This window comes from Lycorma delicatula, chromosome 9, assembly GCF_047948215.1.
Source record: "Lycorma delicatula isolate Av1 chromosome 9, ASM4794821v1, whole genome shotgun sequence".
Taxonomy (NCBI): domain Eukaryota; kingdom Metazoa; phylum Arthropoda; class Insecta; order Hemiptera; family Fulgoridae; genus Lycorma; species Lycorma delicatula.
The window spans coordinates 44,708,649-44,732,641 of record NC_134463.1 but is presented as its reverse complement, the minus strand read 5'-3'; the positions used below and the strand labels follow the sequence as shown (position 1 = coordinate 44,732,641).

At 27.4% G+C, this 23,993-nt stretch overlaps 1 protein-coding gene across 6 annotated transcripts in view; it reads right to left on the bottom strand.

Moving 5' to 3' along the window:
• Nucleotides 1–3,026: 3,026 nt before the first annotated feature.
• The window catches only part of LOC142329675 (uncharacterized), a 178,454-nt gene continuing 157,487 nt past the window's right edge, over nt 3,027–23,993 (bottom strand). For 3 of the 6 annotated variants that reach the window (XM_075374357.1, XM_075374363.1, XM_075374361.1), the window contains 4 exons: nt 19,529–19,719; nt 18,184–18,438; nt 14,272–14,636; nt 5,290–5,718 (listed from right to left, as the gene is read on the bottom strand). In XM_075374357.1, the coding sequence (XP_075230472.1) occupies nt 5,684–5,718; nt 14,272–14,636; nt 18,184–18,438; nt 19,529–19,719 (846 nt within the window). In that variant the 3' untranslated portion in view covers nt 5,290–5,683. Of the gene's footprint in view, nt 3,671–5,289; nt 14,637–18,183; nt 18,439–19,528; nt 19,720–23,993 lie in introns of those variants that run through there. The other 3 variants (XM_075374358.1, XM_075374360.1, XM_075374359.1) reach the window with 3 other exon arrangements.

The following is a 23,993-nucleotide window of genomic DNA, read 5'->3' as shown; positions in this document are numbered from 1 at the left end:
AACATGTTTGAGATGGGCTCTAAGACAGCTGACTGAGGTCCACGAAGACCGAATTCGCATTTGTTCTGAGCTCAAAGAACGGTTTGAAGAGGAAGGTGACTTTCTACACTAATGATTTTCTTTTGTGGATACACTATTAACCTGAATCTAATGGCAAGGTCTTGAGTGGAGACATCCAAATTTGCCCACAAAAAAATTCAAAACTGATGCATCACTTGGTAAAGTGATGTTAATAGTCTTCTGGGACTTGCAAGGTCCAATTTTTAGTGACTATTTAGAAGAATAATGTTACATGAACAGTGAGTACTATTTTAACATGCTCCAACAGAGTGAGACCCAGGATAAGGTGAAAACATCAGTGTGCTCACTCAAACGGTGTGATTCTCTTGCACAACACGCGCCCCCACATCACTCAGAGAATGGGAGAAATGCTCAAGAAGTTGGGTTGGGAGGTGTTGCCACATCCTCTTTACAGCCGAGACCTTGCCTTATTTGATTTTCATTTATTTGGCTCGCTCAAAGACCTTTTACATGGCAAGAAGTTCAATGACAATGAAACAACCAAAAAAGCAGTGCACAAATGGTAAGACTTCTATGGTAAAGGAATCAAAAAGCTTACAGAACAGTGGAACAAGTCAAGTGTCTAGATGTTGCTGGAGACTATGTTGAAAACTACTAGTGCGAGTTTCATTGTCAATGAATAAATCATATTTTTCTCTACATCAATTTGTCTTGTTAATTACTGAATGTCCCTCATATAATATATATATATATATATATTAGAAACAAGACATTTATCTACAGTACATAGACATAACAAAAAGAATTATTAGAAAACATTTAACACATACTCCCCCTCTCTATTGTTCAGTGCATTCATACAATTCAACAATAATTTTCCTGGGATTAATTTAGTTGGTCTCTGTCTATGGATTATGTTAGTTGCATTACAGAGTACTGTTTCTTTAGTGTGCCACATACAATGTAAAAATGTAAGTACCTTAGTGTTTCATAAAAAAATAGTATTATAGACTAAGTTGACAAAGGTGTTAAAAAAATATATCGTGCAAAAATTTGGAATCCCACTAAGTTCATTGTCAACAATTTTAATAAATTGGGACGTAATACTATAAGAACTAGACCAGCGTTAAGAAAATCTAGTAAGAAAAAATTAAGATGTAGCACATATGATATCGATGAGTCCTGGAATTTGGAAAACCTCTGTTTACAAATTTTTCCCGGGATTCTCAATTTCATTATAGAGGTTTCACTGTGTGTGTAAAGTTTTCACAGTAATTTTAGTGCTCCGTGTTAGTTAACAGATTTTGGGAAATTCCCCTATTTTAATGTACAGGGAAACAATAACTTCAGTACATGTGTTTAAATGTTTTTTTAGAATTTTATAGCTAACGGTTATAAGAAACTCTGAAATCTGTCATTCTTGATTGTTTCCAATAATACTTTGTGTTTGTATACAAATACAATTTAGGTATGGAAATCAAAGGAATAAATACCTTAAACTCAGAGATGTCCAAAATATAATTTAAAAAAAAAAAGATTTAGTAAAAATTACTGATGTTATTACATACTGTATTATGTTAATATGCAGTATGTCACCATTTTATTAGATAACAGTATGAATAAGTTGAATAGAGGTAAATTTATATGTAGTTTTATTAAAATGTCACGGTACAGTAAAAAAATTTGTAAAATCGAGTTTTTGTAATATCAAGGTTTGACTGTATACATTAAAAGCAGCCAAAAGTTTTGAATAGATAAGGTGATTTTGAGGAGTGTCGTGAACATGATGCTGACAGAAATGATTTTTATACAGAGAAGGATTACTCTAACTCAAGTTATTTCATAGATGACTTGTGCTTAAAGATTTCTTTATGAGAAAGAATAGCACAGTATTATTTTTTAAAATATACTGACTATAGGATTTATGATAATTAAAATTTAAAATTAGCAGTGAATTAAAACAAGCTTATCTAACAATTTGTAAATTAAAAAATTTTTAATTTTATATTGTAAACTGCATTTTCTCACAATCTAGAAACATAATTTTAATATCAAACTTCAATAACAGCTCAAGAATTGCAATTCTCAAAGAAATTAGAACAATAGTAAAAATTAAAATTTACTTAATTATAAAAAAAAAAAAAGATCTAACAAGTGTATTATGAAACATTACCATATAAAAGTGATGATAATATTAAGTTTGGTTTTGTTTTGTATATTTGGCCTACTGTAAACTATTAAAAACAATATATACAGTATCCTTTTATTAGAAAAAAGAAGAAATTACATGCAACTGGAAAAATAAATGATAACTCAGTTATTTTTATTATAATTAAAAGAAAGCTTTGTAACATTATAAATAAAGAAAAATAATAAAAAGTAAACCCAAATGCATTTGGGGTACACCAGGTAAATGTATGGATTTCTCAAGAGATGTACTCCATTGAGGCCCTTGAATTACTATCACTTAATGGTTTATCAATTGTCCTTCTTAATTGTGTACATTATGTGGCACCAAGTAATAGGTTTAAGCTAAAAAATTACAATAACCCCTGATGTTTTGGGCAATGATTGGATAAATTTTAAAATTTCTTAAATTGGTGAATATTTGCTTCAACTTTATTTGCGCATGAATTTTTTTAAGAGCACTTTATGCTATTATTTGTTTCTTGGGGGTAAGCAGGTTACACATTATACAATATATACAGATATATATATATATATATGGTATTTATATAAATCTCTATCTATATTACTCTATAGTGCAACCACCCACAGTCATGTTCATAATTTAAAATGTTTTTACCTCAAAAAAGCTTATTACAAAAACATAGCTGTTTATTCATTTAAAGATATCTATATATAAACCTTTAATAAATAACTAAGAAACTACTACACATAATTGGTTCCCCCAGCTCTAGAAACAATTACTGAAAAAAAATCTTGAAATATTCACATAAGAGATTTAAAATGAAAAATAGAAAATTGCTTCATTACATTTATTTTTTAAATACAAATAAAGGTTATATAGCTTTAATATCCATAACAGTTAAATATAAGCATTTGTTTATAAATCACTAGATTTAAAAGTTTAAACAATTTTTCCATTCTTTGAGAGTTTAAATGATTCAATTCCAACAATGTAAACATAAGAGATCATATGTTCTTGTATGTGAACATAATCTGAATAACAGCTACTAAATATAAAATTTTATAAGTTTTATGTATACAGATTAATTTACATGTTTTAAAATTTATAATTTGGTGATCTAGAGTGTTAGATTAGCTGCAACTTAAATTAACATAAAATTTGAGTTTTTAAAAAATAAAATTAAGGCAATAAATAGAGGGATATTTCATTAATTTTTCTTCTTCCCCTATCTAGCATCCTGGATTCAGTGATTGATCAGATCATAGACTGCGATTTTATTCTATCCCTCCATCACCACTTCTCCTCCATAATCCTTTCCATCTCTAAAAAACTATTATCATATCTTCTTGATATTTTTCTTCAATTTACCTTCTAACACATCATTTCAGTGTTCCCCTCTTCCTTTATCCTCTCATTTACTTACATCAAAATCATCTGTCATGCTCCCCCAACTCTGTCTGCTTCAATTATACAAAAATTGCAATATTTTTTCATAACCTGTACATGAAATAGTATAAATTAACTACATGATGTATTCAAATAATGTTACAGAGGATGAATTTTAGATTACTCATTATTAGACTATGGTGAATGTTAATAAACATAATACTAAAATAATAATTTTTCCCTTGTACATTAATAAAATTTTTAATTATTAAAAATGATGTATATGGTTAAACTGATTAACTTATTTTAAATAACATTTTTAAGTCTTGGAAATTCATGCAATAAATTATATATAAAATAAATTTATTTTTATAATGTGATGTTCAGAACAATTTTTTGTTCTGTATATTAAGCAAGAGAATTTCTTTTCAGGAAAAACACATACAATATATAATCAAAAATGAAATGAAAAATATTCTACAGTTTAATAAAAATCTTCTTCATATATGTAAAAGATGGTGAAATATTATGTGATGTAATAAAAACAGACTTTGAGTGTATCTAATAAATAAAACTTATTATTAATTAAGACTAAAAAACATCAGACTTTTATTGTATTTCTTTGGACAGATCTTTTACTCTCCACATAATATACTCACTATTAATTTTTTTACAACCATTCACTATACAGGCACCACTACCATTAATTTCTACACCTTCCAACAATGTGGCTTTTAATTACAGTATTTCTAATATTCTACGACAACTTTTTTTTCATTATATGAATTAAAGTTGAAATCTTTATACCACCGGGTCATATTAGTGTTTCTACCAAATAAGATGAATGTAAACTTTTAATATACAGGCACAGAATCATTTCAAATATGTGAAATAAGGCAGTTAACTGTCGATCATAAAATATGGAATAAAATTGATCATGGAATTAATCATAGAATTGTAAAAACCTAAAACTTTTTTTAGCTCTATAAATCCTAAAATAAGAGGATGTGCGCAAATATTTATGTAAAAACAACACTGAATCTTTTTAAAGAAAAGAAGTGGAACAAGGTTGTTTGACTGCTTGAAATTATAACTGATCACTTTAGCTGTCTACTTATGTCTTTAATGGTTTTACAATTAAAAACCTATTGGCTCCAGATCGCATCCATTGGCAAGAGAAAATAGAATTCAATCTAACAGTGTATTCCTTGGAAATTTTTGAATTCATCACAAAAGAAATTAAGTTACATACTCAGTAAATGTATGCAGAATTTTTACTTTAAACATATGATTATTTCATTTAAAAATCTGATTTATAATAAAAATGTTAATTCTTTGGAAATGAATATAATATAATAGGGAAATGTGTTTTTAACATAATTACAGCCACAAATTCCTGAATAAAGTATTTTAAAGTGATGCCTGTTTGAAGAAAAATAATGGACTATTTTTATAACAAGTTATTAAATTAAATACATTAATATAACAAGATATTAACTTCTCATACTATTAATGAAATAATGTTAATATTAATTTAATAAAAGAAATATATTAATTTAATAAACTAATAAAAAATTATATAAAATAAATATACATATAAAACGAAACATAAATATGATATTAAAATTAGATATATATCTTCAAATATAATAACAAAAAAATAAGATTCTGAACGACTACTAGGTGTAAATGTATTCAATATCAAATAGTATAATAAATAAATAAATAAATACAATAAACATGAAATTTTAATTATAACAGATTAAACAAATAAATATTCATATACAATAACAAAAAAAAATTAAAATGAACACTTCTAATATTTCTTTATCTTCAATTTTGCAGCCCACAATTTCTTTTCAATAACAGGATCCATTTATGATAATTACAGAAAATTTAATACAGCTTCATTGCCATTAATATAATAACAAATTTAACAATGATAATAACAATGTTAACCATAATTACATTAATCTTAATCAGAGCAATTTCTCTACAGATTTTATATTTTACAACATGATATTTAAAAAAAAGAAGTAAACTCTATATTTAATTCATGAACAGTTTAATTAAGCTGCCAAACATTAGCTATCCTTTTGCATCTGTATCATTGTACTGGTTCTTTCAAATAATGTATGTATGCAAATCAGATGCATCACCTGCAAGTCAAATTAGATATAACTATTATAGTAAGTAAATAAATCATATACATATATATATAAATAAACAAAGAGACAAATACACACTCACATAGAAAACTGTTATTCATATATCAATTATCTGTTATGTTGCTATCTTATGCTAAACAAAAAGTAAAATATTAAGAAATGAAATAACATTTAAAGTATTGTTTCTATTTAAATTATTACAGAACATTTAAATAAGTAATAATTACATTAGTGTTACAAAGAATCTATATCTTAATGAGATTTTTTATTAACTTTAATCTATGTTTATAAATAATCGCTCATTGAATAAAAATTTAAACCCACAATTATTATTTATACTTTGGGAAAAATTACAGCCCAATACTATTAATGAAGAAAGCATGTTGTCTGTTGTTAAATTATAAAACTATACTTTAAAAACTATAATTCAAATTGTCAGTTGTGTAGGAAAATACAAGCTGAAGATTTTCAGAAAAGTGATTTGTTTGATGTTGTACAAAGCCTGGAAGAGATGACAAAAATACATATAATAAATTTAAATTACTATCGATTGTTAAATATAGTTTACTACTGTAAATTATGCAGTAGTCAAAAAGTTTCTTAATAGAATCATTCAAATTAGGAGCTCAAAACTTAAAACAATGAACCCTTAGAAAGAAATTTTAACATGGTTAAAAATGCTAAAGAGCAATTAAAATCTACAATAATTTTTTTCAATAGCAGATAGTAAATAAAATAAGATCAAAATAATCTTTTTACACAGGCTGTAGGACTAAATAATTATTTCTTCATATTATTGATCAAGTGCCATAATGTTATTGTTATAGGTGAACAGACGCATATGACAAGTTACTGCAGAAAATGAGCAGTGAATTGGTTTTCTGTTGCCAAGCTAAACAAAAGCTAAATATATTGTTGGATAAGTTCAACAAAATGCAGATTATATCAGCCTTACAAGTTAACATTTTCACTCTCACAAAAAGGACTGGCTGTAATGTGAACATCTTTATTCTCAGAGAGAACAACTCTTATTTGTACTCAAGATTACAATACACAGACATGCTTTATGTAATACATTTGAATATCAAACCAATCCAATTTAAATATTGTATAATTATACTCATTAATATAGATATAATAATAATGTTTATGTATTTGTTAAATTATCTTGAACCTCGCACAATAACTTTCTTACATGTCATAAAAGAATGTAATTCCATTTTTTTTACAACACTGAGGTCTTTCTATTCACATCAAGTTAGTCAATTATGTGAACAGCAAATATTACTGCGCGTATACATACATGCAATTAAAATATTTCATAAAAAATTATAGTACTAATCACTGTATTTATATTCTGTATAAAAAAATAATGAACTGTTAACTACATTTATTGTGTCATTTCAGGAATAATTACTTTGTGAATATGCATACCTACATCCACACAACATACTACATAAATTTAAAAAGCAATTACTATTGTGGTAAATGATAACTGTTTAGAAAACATTTTTCACACTTTTTTTTATGTAAAAACCACCATTATAAATTATTTATTATAGTAACCACTGGCTAAGTCCAATTACAATCACTCTGAAAGAAGAATTTTATAAAGTATAAAAAATACTAAACCTGAATGGGATTCCAATCCAGAACCTTCTGCATAAACGGTAAATTATGAACATAATGTTACAAATAATACAATTTTATTTTTAACCAAATGTAACTAAGATTCAATTTAAAAAACACATAAATATATGAACAAATATGAATTAAATTCTGTATTGCAATGAAAAAAAAAACCACAACCAAGGAAAAAAGCTCACAACAAAGATTAATTTGAAAAGGACTTAAAATTAAATTTATATGATTCACTTACTATTCTACCTTAGAGGAAGATCTTTTATAACTGGCAATGCAAGTTTTTCCTTTGCAATCTGATTGACTGCTGGTATATTTCTACTCAAAGCCATACAGCAATATCTGTAGTCATTTGTGCAGAATTTTAATTTTTTAAATCTTCAAGCAAGTAGCCAAAAGGAAAAATGTGTGACATATTGTTTCTGTAGTCTTTATAGCTTACAGATTTCATACCAACAGACTACTGATCAGTCTTTGACTTTTCCTACTTACTTTGTTATTTTTCTATTATATATTTTTATAATGAAATATTGTCAGATTAGATAGATTGTTTTGTTATGTGTCTTAACCCGCTTTTTTAACATAAAGGTTTTTTGATGAAAGTAACTGCCACTGTTACTTTTATCAAATACCAGTGCCACTACTTGTTCTCTTCAAATCTGTGGCTTTTTCACACAAATTTCTTTATTCATTTTTAATTTACATGCTACTGCATTATTCAACTTAGAGATGGTGGAAGATTTCCTTACTGACTGCTATATGGTGACTTCTGGCAGCCAGGTGTCCCTTATTATTTTCTGGAATGGGTTTTCATCCCCTATCATGCGATGCTATATGTATTCAGTGAAGTAGGATTCTACATGGTGCATGACACTTCCCCTGTGCTTTTTTTATTCGCAAATTCAGCAATCTCCACAAACATTCAATGTCATACAATAGTACGGCAACATTTGTTGCGATGCCACATACAGTCAGTTTTGTAAAGAAGCTTGTATGTTCATTGTGATATGTCCTAGTTCCCAATAGAATGCCACACAGTGGAGGAGTTCAATAGCATTGAGTTGATTAGTCTTCAAATTCCAAACATTCATGTTAAACATCAGTAGCAAAATTAAATTGCTAAAATGCACAGAACCAATTCCAGATAAATGGCTGCAGTATATTAGGTACAGATACAAAGTTGAATTTACATCATTGTAATAAAGAAACTTACTCTTATCTTTCCATTCAAGTATTTAATCAAATACTCAGTGATACCAGTATTTGATAAAGGACCCTGCCATCTTTGAGAATCAAGATATTAGATATTTCTAATTTTAAATTTGATTATATTTCAAATATTTACTTAGGTACACTTAATTTTATGAGCAATCTTTGTGAAACTTCTACAAATGAATTTAATCATTTTATTGACAATAGAAAAGTTAACCTGATGTTTTACTATTCATGAGCATAAGGTAAACAACTTAACTTTTTGTTATTCCTTGTTAAGCTAAACTCACTTAAGATAAAAAAATACAAACACTTTCATCATAGTATCCAGTATTTAACACAATTGTTAAAAAACATTCTAATAAGAAATGAATCTCTTGGTATCTTCAAGTCCAATTTTCTTTACCTAACGTTAATATACCCATTTGGATTTTATTGTATATATTACATCAAAAGCAGCACAAAATATAGTTACAATAAGTCTCCCTTTATTCTAAAAAAAAATGTTCAAATTTAATGTTAGCTGATCAACTTACTGAATATTTTCCTTAAAGTTGTTAAGATACAGCCGTATGGTTCCAATAATAAAGATATAGTATTTCCTCAGAATTACAAAATTACTGACTGATTAAAATTCTCTTTATTTTCTAAAAATCTTTGAGAGTTGTTACACTTTAATTAAATATTTTAATTCAAAAACAACTGTCTGAGAGAATCACTTTAGTTTGGTTTCTTGGTTAGAAAGAGAGCCAGATGGAATTTTTTAATCCATTCATGACATCTATTATGCTTTTAACAGGTTGTAGGTGTGTTCTGCGATTCAATAAAATTATTGGACTGTATCTATCCCATTCTTTTTACTGAACTCTCATTCTATGGATAAAAATGTAGCAGTATGTTTGATGCATCACCTTATTTCAACTGTAGAAATCAGAACCGTTATTGTAAATACGAGTAATCACTTGAAAGATTTCTTTAGAGGTTTTTTGATAATATAGCTATTTCAAAAACATTTTTCATGAAAGGGACTACATAAATTTAAGAGGCTAAATAAATTTAAGATATTTTGATTACATTATAAATACTCTTCCTATTTCAAAATTAACAACTGATCTACTAAGTTTAGAAAAGGATATATAGGCAGTTCTGACAAAAAGAGTTTTGGAAGATGAACTCAACTGACAGTTACATAAAATGCATATTGCATTAATAGTAATTCTATTTATTCATAATGACAATCATAGTGTGATCCTGGATGACTGAAGAAAATAGACTTAAGAGTACAGCAAGCACAGTTGTCCCTGGTGGCATACTCTGAACAAGTGGGTTACATTTATATTATTTATGACATTTTAGACATGACGAAACAGTAAGCCAAATATGTTCCTAAATACATAAATTCTGATACTTCATAGCCATGAATGAAACTTGATTTCCTATACACAATCTAGAGCCTACAGAATGGAGACATGACAGTCTTTATGATTTACTTCAAGACACAGAAGTCTTAAAATAAACTGCGTTTTGTGTCACTTTACTCAGTTCAACTTACTTCAAAAATATTGAAAAAGGCTACTATGCTGCATTTGTAAAAAAATAATCAGGGTATAAATTATTTAAGCCAGGCCAGACGCAGACAATACAATGCGATATGACATGACAGAACTACATATAAAACAATACAAATTTTTGTGAATTATCAGATTTTCCCTATGTACTGTAAAAGGGTGTCATATTTAATACTTTCTCAAAGAATATGACACATAGTATTATAACAACAGTCACATTGGACTCAACAGACAAACTGAAAATAAAGGCAAACACACATAACTCATTCTTTAAGATTAAATACTGGACAATTTTCGTAACCACTCCAGAACCAACACAACCACTTAGACCAAAGTCAAAGGTACAGAGCTACTGAATAGGAACAGAAGAACATGACAATTTCAGAACATACCCTCTTCCATTCAGTTATTCATAGGGCTGAGTTTGCTATTTTCCTCCACTTCTTCTATTTCTTTTTTCTAGTATATTCCATGTCACTCTTCTATTCTCATATACCTCTAAACTCATTATCCGACCACTTCAATTAGGACCTTGAATTTCATCTTTGGCAATAGCCTCCATTCTTTTTATTCTATTTGACACATAAAAATTCCAGTTTCATTTCTGTTTTATGAAATGATGATTACCTATATGTATATAAAACAAAATATTTTAACAATGTATTCCACTATTATCCAGAATATACCAAATTATCTAAAATTTCTCCAAGTTAATGATTATTCCTAAAGCTCAATATTTTTCTTTACTAACTATCAATTAAACATAACACTCTCATCAGCAAATTTCATCTATTCATCTGTTTATATATATATATATATATATATATATTTCATAAATATACTATCCCTATATCACTGTACTATCAACAAAAATTATCATGAAAGTTATTTCTTCTTTAGTATTTTTCACTTTACATCTGCTGTTAAATTAAAAAGAGTTGTACTAACCTATTTTCAAATTTATTAAATCTTACTGTGTCATGGATTATATAAAATAATAAATACGCAGCCTTAGTAGCTCAGCCAATAGTTTTTAACCATTAAAATAGATCCTAGAGTCAATTTCTAGAGACTGTATCTATCTAGATTATAATGGCAAAACAAAACAAATATCCTTTACTATTGACATTAAATTTACTGAAATTTTACTAAAAATAAAATAAATTAAATCACGGTTTTGAAATTTCACTAACCATGGAATCTGTGCCCCTGCACTACAGTGCCACCAAATTAATATGTAATTATAACAGATAAATATATGAATAAGTAAACCTAAAAATTTGATCAAATTATTAAAGCAATGTTAAATGCTACAAACTAAATTTTTTATAAAAAAAGCTACATTAAAAATATCTAATAAAAAGTATAGTAGTACATATTAAAATAAAAAACAAATATAAATACATAATGTATAATTTAAATTAACAATACATTCTTTGATCATAAGAGTCAAATTACAGAAAATTATATAATATTAATAAATGCAAAATTAATATTAATAAAGGTAAAAATATGAAATAGTAACAACACACACTTACAAACAAACACAAATTCAATTACCCAAAGCAAAAGAAGTACATAGACTATATTTATACGGCTCACTGTTTTTTTTATTCTTATTTCATTAATTTTATTATATTAAATATATATTTATATTAACAGCCAAATTTTCTTTATTTTTAGCTTTATCCCATATAAGCTCTTGGGATAAATATTAACTGCATAATATAATTAAATTTACTATACATGTATAATATAACTAAAAGAATTATTTTATTCCGAGCTGTTTTGTTAACATATAATTTTTTCTTGTTAATATATTCCTTTTGTTTATTTATAAATTTTACAATACCAAATAATAGGTCAACTTTATTTTCTTTCACTTTTTACATATAAGTACCGGATGAATTGGATTATATCCTAGTCTAGGATTTTATTGATTACCAATCTTTTATTTTCTTTGAAATGTACACTCATCAGTCTTTATAAGTTACCGACCAAATTTTCATAATTAAGAGCCAGTAAATTAGAGGAAAGTAATAATGCATTTTCATTACAATATCATTACTTTATTCATGATTAAAAAAAAGTAATCCATAATGAAGGTGATGATAATATACACAATTTTGTTAGTGTAATACAAGCCTAAGAAAAGAATAGACAGTAATCTACACTTCACGTATACTTCTCACCACCTTTAAATGTATAAGAAATAAAATTTAGATCTGAATACAGTAATAATAAATATTTAATGCTAATGCCACATTATTTAACTAATATTACTTACAGCACAGCTTTTACTCTGGAACAGGCAATTAGGTTTTGCCAGAAATGCTAGTAAATGATATAAATACAAAAATGATGTTAAAAGTTTATTAATATGTTTTATTTTCAATGTATTTATTCCCTTAAGTTTTCTCTGAATTATGGCATTAAACATTAAGAGTGATCAGAGTTGTCCTTTATTATTTGGTATAATAACATATCTTAATTAAATCTTCATTACAATAAGCTACAATTATGTAAAACAAACATTATTCATTTAAATTAACATACACACAATGATTTCTATAAACCGATGAAGTCCAGACAAAATAAATACAGAGGTAAAGCGAACAATTCTGTACACATGCAGCCAAACTAAAGCAAATTCATAACTGTTTTGTTCATATAAAAAAAAATATATTGTGTTAAAAATTAGGATAATTAATTGCAATAAACATTCTCATTTTTTAGGGTGGTTTTTAGGGTGGTTTTTCTGGGATCTTGTTTCCCTAAATGAAGGGAATAGGAAATTATATTTAAACCAATTAAAAAGAGATTTTCATGCAGATATCTCTAATGTTCATTTTAAAAATGTTGAATAATTAAATTTAGAAGATATCACTTCTCAATGTGGAGAGAATTCTTCTTTAACAGTTGTCTGAAAACCGAGTCTTCTTTCTAACTTGAAACATTAAGTTAAAAATTTCCTTAATTCAAGAAATAATGGTGTTTATTTTGATTATTAATTTAGGAAGTTTTAATTTGTTTTATCTGCGTTATTTTTCAAATGATATATTTTTTACAAAATATTTATTATTTTGGACTATTTCTCTCATATGGTACTTCCAGAAAATTATTTCTAGGGATGAATTAACATCACAGGAAAATATTTGTAATCCATAAAAGGGTGCAATAAATACACAAATTTATACTGATTAGTGTATTATCTACAATAAATAGATGATTTGCAGAATTACCTGAAACAAGTAACATAAAATAAAATACAACAAACATGTGAATTTGCTTATAATTAATTACATATTTCTGTTGTTTTATCTATCTTTAAAAGATAGAAGATTTTGGAGAAGCAAAATCATCATTGCGGGAATCAGTTCTCATCTTTAACATCTGTTTAAGGTTAGTCCCTTGCAAAACAGGTGGCTAAATTTTTAAGGTTTTGATAGCTCCAATTTCCTTTAATTTTCTGGCACGTTCTAGTGAACCTCCTAGCATAGTTTTAACCGATCTTTCTCCTAACAAAATAAATCCCATGGTTTTCTTATTCTGAATTGTCCTGATTAAATCCTGTACTATCTGTTGATTTAATTATTAAATCTTTTCAAAAAATAATTTTTAAAAAAGTAATATTATTCACAGATATTTCAGCCTGAGTAACTAGAGAGCTATTTTTAAGTCTTTAAATATATATATATATATATTTTAGAATAAATCAAAACATTTTAATGAAATTATCATTGAAAATATATTTCATCACAAAATTATACTTTTTCATTTTTAATTACATTTTATTTTACTTTAAACTCATATTCCATTTTGCCTGGACTTTCCCTATACATATACTCTAAAATCTTCACTCACACTCATATATCAATAAAAGTCTACATAATATATATATTTACATACAGTAATAATTAATTAAATCATGTTAACTATATATATCATTTTTAAAAGGCCATTATATATATAATTTAAATGAACAAATGATAATAATTATTAAATCATATTAAAATGATCACTCTGTTTTAATTATTATATTGTATATGTTATGTTTACATCTATATTAATATCTTACATTATTATTAAATGTAAATTATATATAAGTATTATACAGTTGTACCATATGAGCTGAATATAACTCTAGTAGAATCAGTGTCCAGTGTAACATCTTCAGGGGAGGCAAGGTCAACATGCACTGTGCCAGAATTTCTTTTATGCCTTGTGGCATTTCCCCATTCACCTTGTCGCCAATTAAAACCGGTCGGTGGTTGATGTGATCTTTGTTGTTGTGGTCGGGGTTGTTCTTGACCGTTTACAATTTCCATTGTTGAGGCTGGTGGCGGAGGAGGAGGCGGTAAATGATTTTCATCTGTAGATTCAGAACTACGTGATTCAACAGAGTCAAAACTACTCTCTGCAGCTGGCCCACCACCGCCACGGTATCTAGCGACTCCAACACATTCTTGAGTACTGTCTTCCACAGCTCTAAATCAGTAATAACAAAAAATTTAATTAAATACTAATAAATAATTAAAATATTTGATATTAAAATCATAAAACACTTCCTTATTTTTAGTTGTAATTAACATAGTAATATTATAAGGCATGTTTTTTAAGTAAGGGCCATTTTGATATAAAAATTAAAATAAGCGAAACAGAGAAAAACTTTATAATAACAAAATAAACGTAACACAAACACTATTTTCCTACATATTTGCCATTCACTGCAATACATTTTTGATATTGGCTTTACTGAAGAATTCTTTTGCCTGTGATTTAAATCAATTAATTACTCTGTTTTGCAATTCCTCAATATCTTCTAACTTCTGCGATGACCACTGTTTTAAACGGAGAAAAATGTAACAATCAATCACTCAGAGCAAGATGTAGAATGCAACGTGGATGTTTGAAAATTTCCCAATGAAATCATCATAATTGTTCAGTGGTTTAGTTTGCCATGTGAGGTCATGGAGAAACAAAATCCCATCTGTTAGCTTCACACGCCTTTTGTTCTGAATTGGACGTCTAAGTTTGTAAGTACTTCACAGTATGTATCGGCATTAACAGTTCTTCCATGTTCAAGAAATTCAATCAGCAATATCCCTTCGACATCCCAAAAAAAACATAGCCGTAAGCTTTTTCACTGAACTTTCTCGCTTAAATTTTTTGGGCTTCTGGGATAATGAATGCTGCCATTGCATTGATTGCTACTTTGTCTCAAAATTTGAATAGAATATCTATGTTTCATCACTGGTCACATGTTTCCATAAATCATCACCTTCATTTTCGTACCCAAATGGAACACAACTTTCTGTAATACAGTTTTTCAGTTAAAATATTGTAAATTACTGATCACAAAACAAAAGGAAATTCATTTGATAAATGAGAAACATTAAGCCTTCTGTTTTCACAGATTTTTTTCATTCACATTTTCAGTCAATTCATATGTGATGACAGTCAGGCGACCACTATGTTCTTCATCATGAATATTCGTTCTTCCTCCATGAAACCAACGATACCACTGACAAACTTTACCTTCGCACATAACACTAGGTCTACAAACACTGACAATTTCTCTATAAATATCAGCACTTTGATCCTAGCCAAGAGGCCAAGAAGTGATATATATATATATATATATATATATATATATATATATATAGCAGCAGATTTGTTTTTCGCTAATAGATAATGAATTACTGATCATACTTCACAACTCGCGGGATTACTATTTGTAGCACTCATTTCAGCCAGGCTATACATAGCAACTAATGCAAATAACATTAACCTATTGTTGCAAAAAAAATGATTGTTGATATAAATAAACCTGTTACACTAGTGCCATCAATTCCACTGCATCTAATGGCGACAAATTGAATATGGCCCTTATTAAAAAACATGCCTCATACTTCAGAAAAATCTACTGTAGCTAGAGCAAAATTCTCATTACAATTGACTCTGATATATTATTATTCTGATCTATTATTTTCTACAGATTTCTTTACATATTTAACTTTTAATTTATCAGGATAAGAGAGGAATCAGTTATATCATTATTCAAATTTCCTGGGTATATTTATAGATTAATTTATAAATTCCTTCAATCAACTACAAAACAGGTTATTTTAACAATTAGAACTGTATAACTTTTCATCATATTTTCTAAATGATATTGTAAAGGAAATCCAGCAAAACTACTAAAAATATAATAAGGGAGTAAATATTTATAATCTAGAAACAAGTTTCGAAAACGTAAATTATCATGTATGCATGTTGATTTAACATTAGAAGAATGAGTACTTACGATACAAAAATAAGATAGAATTTAATCTTTTTCCTTAATATTAAACACAATCTAACTGCAATATTGACTATTTCATAGCTGACTTTTTATTTAATTATATCTCAATTTGTCTAACGTTAATTTTTGTTCTAATATAAGATGTTTACTTCTTTCACTAGATATAATAACTCAAATATAAACTTAGACAAAAAAAATTAGCATGAAGCAATACGATAAATCAATAAATTAAACACTATGAGCTGTTGAAATTTAATTTGACTACAGTATTGTATTTTTATGAAAACACACCTGCCTTGAGAAACAGTAACAATATACTACTATAAGGTGACTTGAATGAAAAAGTGACACTGAGAAAAAAAAATTCTCTCAAAAAATGAGACAATTGTACAAGGTAGGGAGAATAAGGTATAATCCTGTATCAAGAAATTCTCTAAACGTTAGACAATATTAATTTTTCTACTCTCACTTGTAATTACTTCTGTCCTACAAATACTGGATTCTTCATCTGCTTGCCACCTCTTTTTATTCAGTTTTAGAGAAAATTTGATATAATTTAATGAAGTTATCTATCTTTATAAACTCTTAACATGGCAAAACTAAACTTGGATATACTAAGTAATTTCTGCTTATACCTGTCAGGCCGTAGTAAATTTTTAGCACAGTAATTTACTTCTGAAAAACTTCATGTTGACTATGATAGATAACATATACCTATAAGTCTTAAAGACAAAACTTTAGTCCTTTGAAAAAATGTACCGATAAAATTATTTAAAAGACAGATGGCAATATTTGAGATAACATACTGTACAAATTGCACACAGAGGTAAAAAAATTATTCTACTGATTTTATATAAATTTACTCTGTTATGCATGTCAAAAAATTTGAACTAAATTTTTTACTAATTAAAAAAAGCCATAATTTGACTATATAATCACACAAACATTAGTTTAATTCCTCTAATACTAATGTTTTATTGTAACCAATTCATTATACTTTCTTTTATTCTTTGCACAAACTCATTAAATCATAAGTTAAGACTTTTTAAAAAATTGTTTTCATCAACAAAAAAAAACTTAAAATTTTATTACAGACTATGTTTCTGGATTTCATAAAATTTTTCACTGAAAATGTTTTATACTAGCCAAAGGTAAAATATATAAATTTCAATTACTACACCTAAAACATTAATTTTCATAAATTTTAGTACGACTAGGTGTCTTAAAGCACATGCCAAACTTCATAATAGTAAGAAATAACACAAATTAATTTCTTAGACTTGTATTCTAAATTATCTATTAAAAAAAAAAACAGATGGATATATTTTAAAAACTAAACTTTTATTACAATTTTTTATTTTTCTAATTTTTGTTTATCTTAGTAACAAACAATCTACACACATTCCAGACACAAAATTTAATTATTTAAGATATTTTTAAAGAGAATTGTTAATAATTGTGATTTTTTTTTTTATTAAGACTGAACATTGAAAGTAATATCATATTATGTTATCCACATACATCAAGTATTCCATCCAATTCTTCTTCTGTGCACTTAGTTAACTGAATCTTTGTACAAAAGAACATTAAACAATGAATTAAAAAAAAAGATATAATGTATAACAATAAATCATTGTAGTGCCTTGTTCAATTGACATAAATATAAGAAGTATTATAAACATTAATTTATAATACTTCTATTTAAACAATAAATAATAATAACAAAAATACCTGAGTATATCACGACAGATTTCAGAATCAAGTGGAATAACATCTTCAGTATCACGATTATGTATAGTGATAGCGATATGAGCAGGATGAGGAACTGGCAATGGAATAAGAAGTTTCTCAGCATTATATGGACGGTTTACTCTCTTCCAGGGTCGCCAACATGCCAGTTCATCATTAGTATTGGTTGTTGTTTGTGGTGGTGTTGTAGTAGAACCAGTCATGGTAGAACTACTAACACCTGAGCTATTGGTATCCCTTAATTTAAAACAATAAAATGATTGTTATAAAACATTTTAAATTATCAAATTGATGCAATGAATAATTAAGAAAAGAGAACTTGATTTATATAAACAGATAAATATATCTCAAAAAAAAAAAATAAATAAAATTTTGCAACAAGTCTTCAGCAATCAACAGCCGAGTTCAACAAACTGTAACTAAATTTTCAGCTTGCAATTTGACCTAAAACTGGGTCCATCAAATAGTTGTTTATCATAATTATAAATGTCAGTTGACAAAAAACTTAAATTTCTCATATTTTTAAAGTAGTTGATTTTAATCTACTGATATTCTGGAAATACAGAATACTGACTTCTAAAAATTTCAAAATTTAATATTAAGTAACATATATAACAGGGCATTCAACATAAATATAAATGGCAGGTAGATATAATGTTTTACATATATATATATATATAAAAAATTCCCACAAGAATGCAGCTGTTATTCAGTTCTACACCTTTATTCTGCTGACCAGTAGAAGTGACTGTACATTGAACATCATTCCTCTTTGAGAAAGATAAATCAATATTTAGACGACTAATGAATTTTTTTTGTCAATAATCCATTTTTAACTGGGACATATTAACTTTTTTGACTGAATATTATCAATTTCAATGTATATTAAATTTTCCTAATTCAAGGTATTTAAATGAAACTATTACAATGACGTAAAATTTAACTGCTGATCTAAAAAAGTTACTATTCTTTTCATGATAGCGAAGTATTTCATTAGAAACACTGAAAACGAAATACTTCTTGGCTAACAATATTGTTAAGTTATATGTTCAAAGTTTCATCAGGTCGAGCTTTTAATGAGGGGAAAAAATATATATATGTGTGTGTGTTAACAGCCAGACTAAGGAATGATTCCTGAAAGAGGGCAGTAACTCTTTCAGTAGTTGTTAAGAACGTAAGTCAGGACGACTTAAACGGTCATATCAACATCACTCAGTCCTCCTTATAAAAATTGATAACACATTGAAAACCTTAATAACTTCATTATTTTCCCCATTAAACAAAGAGAATGTAAAAATGTAATCAACCAATTAAAATTATAAAATACCTGTTATTATTTTTATTAGAATGTAGATGTTTATGTCTCGGATTGAATGCAGATACATCTAGGTATGGTGAATAGACTTGTATGTTACCACGTGGTGCATACACTGGACCTAAAAGGTCAAGGTTGCCAGCACCCAATTCAGCAGCTCTCACTAATTCTGTGTAACGAGACAGATCAACCTGAGGAGATGGCTGAAATAAAAAATTAAATTACAATGAGTGAATAATTGTATAAGAAAATTAAATGTAATTTTTTCCATAAAGTATAGTGTAATAAGATTAATAAATCCTAGTAAAGGATTAGTATTTTCAAAAATAATGATGGCAATTTCTGCTCAGTCCCATTATAGTATCACTTCAAAAGAGACTGAAATTTGAGAAGGCAGAAATACAGATACTAGCTCACATACTACAATACTTGAGGTAGTTTTGAAAATCATGAATGAGAAAGAACCTACAGACCTGCTTTTTATTAGATGTATACTTTCTTGTACCATCTTAGGTAGTTATTGAACAAATAGCAACACTATAAATATTTTCAACAGTTGAAAATAGGTTGTGGACTGTACAACCTCAAAGAATTACTTCATGCCTACCAACAATGGCAAAGCCTTTTTATCTCCATTTCAATGATTTATTTCAACCATTTTTTTTTTTTTTAATACGTATAATAATCTATTACCCACCTTTCAAACCAAAAATTCATATCCATATTTTCAGAAAAAAAGTTAAAAGAACAAAATATTTCGTGTACGTTTGTATTAGTGGCTGAAAATAGACTAATCCATACTTATACTGATATCAGTAATACAAACTTCTGTTAATACAAAACTGTTTAGTCTGAACTTCTTGGCAATCTGAATATAACAAGGAATTTGAACAATTTCTGTTTATAGTATATTTTTTCACCAAAAGTTATTTGTATCTATTTGTTAAATAAGGTAATTATATTAACAAAAACGTAACAGAACTATTGAAGGAAAAATTTTATGAAATAATCAAGCACTTAAAAAATATATATATATAAATATATTGTTGCTACATGGTGTGCTTCATGTCAGTGAGTGTGTAGTAGCTGATGAAATGCCAGGTGGAATTGCAATTACATATGCACCTGCACATGCACTCCCACCACCTAGCTAGCTGAACACGCAGCACTCCCAGCATGCACTGGCAGCTTTATAAGTAGCAACACAGGAATTTGAAAGTTTTCATTCCTTGACCACTACCAAGAGAAGAAAAAGAAGAGTCCCTTGCCGGGCCCAATGTGGGATATCTTGGCAGATGCCAAAAACCCTGCTGGAGCTGCAGATCTGGTCGACCTGGCACAAAGCCTGCCAGTGGAAGACAACCCCAATGCTATCCCAATGCTACAGGGCTTTGGGAACCCACCACTGCACGTTGTAGTGGGGACCCCACTGCCACTGAAGGGAAACTCTGTCTGAATCCAATGAACGAGTTGCAACTCCTGACTACAACCTGTAAAACTCAGCTGATGTCGCTGGAGGACCTGACTCAACAGCTCTTCTTATGGCTAGGGCTACCTCATTAAATGCATAGATGGCCCTTTTCAGGGCTAACTGGTCGTTCATAAGGTGTCACATGCCGCCGAAGCAATCCGGTAACATTATATATATATATATATATATATATATATATACACTGTATGATTTTTTTTTGTAATTAATAAATTGTTTATTTAATTATAGAATTGCACTAATTATGATATCTCATTTTTTAAATTAAAAATTAAAAATTAGTGCTTTTTGAATAAAATATACTGTTGTATTCAGTAAAAATTAATAATATTCATTTTCACCTTACTAAATCAACACAAATCATGATTTACAAATATCAGAAAACTAACTTCTAGTAAATCCAATTTTTTTCTTGCCAATTACAATTATATCAGATTAGATTAGCCGTAGGTAAATTATAATATTAATATCTTTAAAGGCCAGGATCAAATTACATATTTTTACCTTGTAAGGTCACCACTACTAATAATAATGCAGATTTTTTACTCCATGACCGGAGAGTAATTTTTTACTCTATAGTATTTTTACTCATATCAGGTTAGATTAGAAATTCATTATCAATTATATAACATTATTATTACGCTTTATTAATGTTAAAACATATTATTATCAAAGTGACAAATTTAAATTTTAGAAATATAATGCCACTGTATAATTTTCAAAAAAAAAAAAAATTTCAAAAGAATTAATAAGTTTCTATGTTGTATTTCTGTGGCATGCAACACTATAAATTCATAGTGACCTGTCAGGTGGTTTCTCAGTATCTCGAGTTACCTGAGCCTGTGTTTGGTAAGAGTTTCATTATTTTTTTATAAAATTTATCTTGTTATAAAGTTGTGTTTGATTTATAATTCAAATTTTAAAATTTTGCCTTAATGTTTATAAGTTGTGTTCTAGCAACTGTCACTGTATTTTGTTAGACATAAATATCTGTATATTATAAATGTAAACTCCTTTAAGATAATTTTAATGTCTATACAATTCTTATTATTATGTTGGGATAATAGATTTTTAGAATCAAAAGTTATAAATTTGCATTTTATGCATTTCATCTTGAAATTTTGAGTACTAGGGTAAAATTCCATGGTGTTTTCAATAAAAATATCAATTACTCCACAAAATAAATTGTAGTTGTTAGAGTACAGCGACGTAGACTATTTTGAAGGTTTGTTTTTCTTCTTTTTTCTATTCCCAATCTTTTTGGAAGTTATTTTGTATTTTGTAAAAAAATACTAAACAAAACTTCATTTTCACAGTTACAAAAATTTACTGATTTTGAAAATGTAAATTTTTGTAAAATGTCTTAAACATGAAAACACCCCTGGCTTTCTATTGCAGTAAAGTGAAAAGAAATAATGTTCAGATTAGCTCTTTCATGATATGCACCAGATGTATTAAACGTAAAGAATTTAAACAAGTGAAGTAACATATTTCTTCTTATTCAGATTGTTAAATGGTAATTTGAAAAAACCTTCATTGATAGTACGTTATCTATTGGAAGAATTTATACTTATATGAATTCTACTATTTTATGAATCCATTCATCATATTCAAAAATCACTTGCTCATTTATAATATTATCATAATTTTTTATTATATGTATTTTTTTAAGAGACTGTCTTTTTAATTTATTATTACTTATTTTGAATACTTTTATATCCCGTAAATTTGAATATGTGTTTGTTGCATTTTATGTGATCTACTTAGTTTGATTTTTATTTACTATATTTAAATGCTTGCAATCCTTACATTTTTTTTAATGTTCTATTTATCATACCTAAATAGAATACGTTACAATCCTTATTATCAAAATTAATTCTATATACACCTGGTTTATCATAAATATTTTTATTATCAGATTCATTATTATTATTTTTTTAAATTTCTTATTAGTTTTAGGATCTGTTTTATAAAGGTCTGTGAAATGTTTTTTGAAGAAGTGAAATGAATTATTATTATGTTATAGCTAGAACATTTTTATTATCATTAATTATAAGGGTAGAAAATTTTTTTCACTACTGTATTTGATATTAATTTATTTATTGAATTATTAATAGAGTTTTTACTGATCCATTTTCAATTACTATAGTTAATTAAATTTAATACGATTTGTTTATAGTATTGTATGTGGGAATTTTTTGGGCGAAAAATGCTTTCGTGTCTTCATCATCTGGGACAAAAAGCAACAAAAAAGCCCCTTCTTACGTATTAAAATTACATTAAAACTAAGATGTAAAGTACGGTAGTAATAAGATTAACAAAAATAATAAAAGATATGCAACAATTAGGATAAAATGTGTAACAAGAACAAAATAAAATTTATGGTTGATTTTCATTAAATATTATTAAGTAAACTGATTCTTCTTAAAAGTAACAACACCCAGGGTCTAGTACATTCTTATTTCCTAGGAAGCGCTAAATGTCCCTCAGAAATTTTAATTTGTGACAAAAGGCTGCATAACATGCAGTTCACAAGGATGTAGAGCACAGTGAAGCGGCAGTCACATCATATGCATAATGATGCATTTTATGCCAACAAAGTATTTGTCTGGTACATCCTAATCACAATCAGCACAGGACCACTTCCTTTTGGTGAATTTTTCAACATGAAGAGTCCCATGATAACATTGTATCTCTGATGTGTCTGAGTTTATTATCTGCTATAGCCAACCTTGCTACCTTCTTTGAAGTGTAATTTTAATCAAAATGGATGTTTAATTATTTGATGGAATGGATAGATTTGAGAGGCTATTTATAGTTGTTAAAATTGGTTTCTTGCATACTCCTAATTATAATTTTCTTTTATCCTCTTTAATATTTATGTCAAGAAAATTTATAATGTAATTTTCAATTTCTACAGTAGCTGCTATATTTTTATGGAAGTTTATTAAGAATTATTATGTGTTCCAAAATTATTTTATTACATAT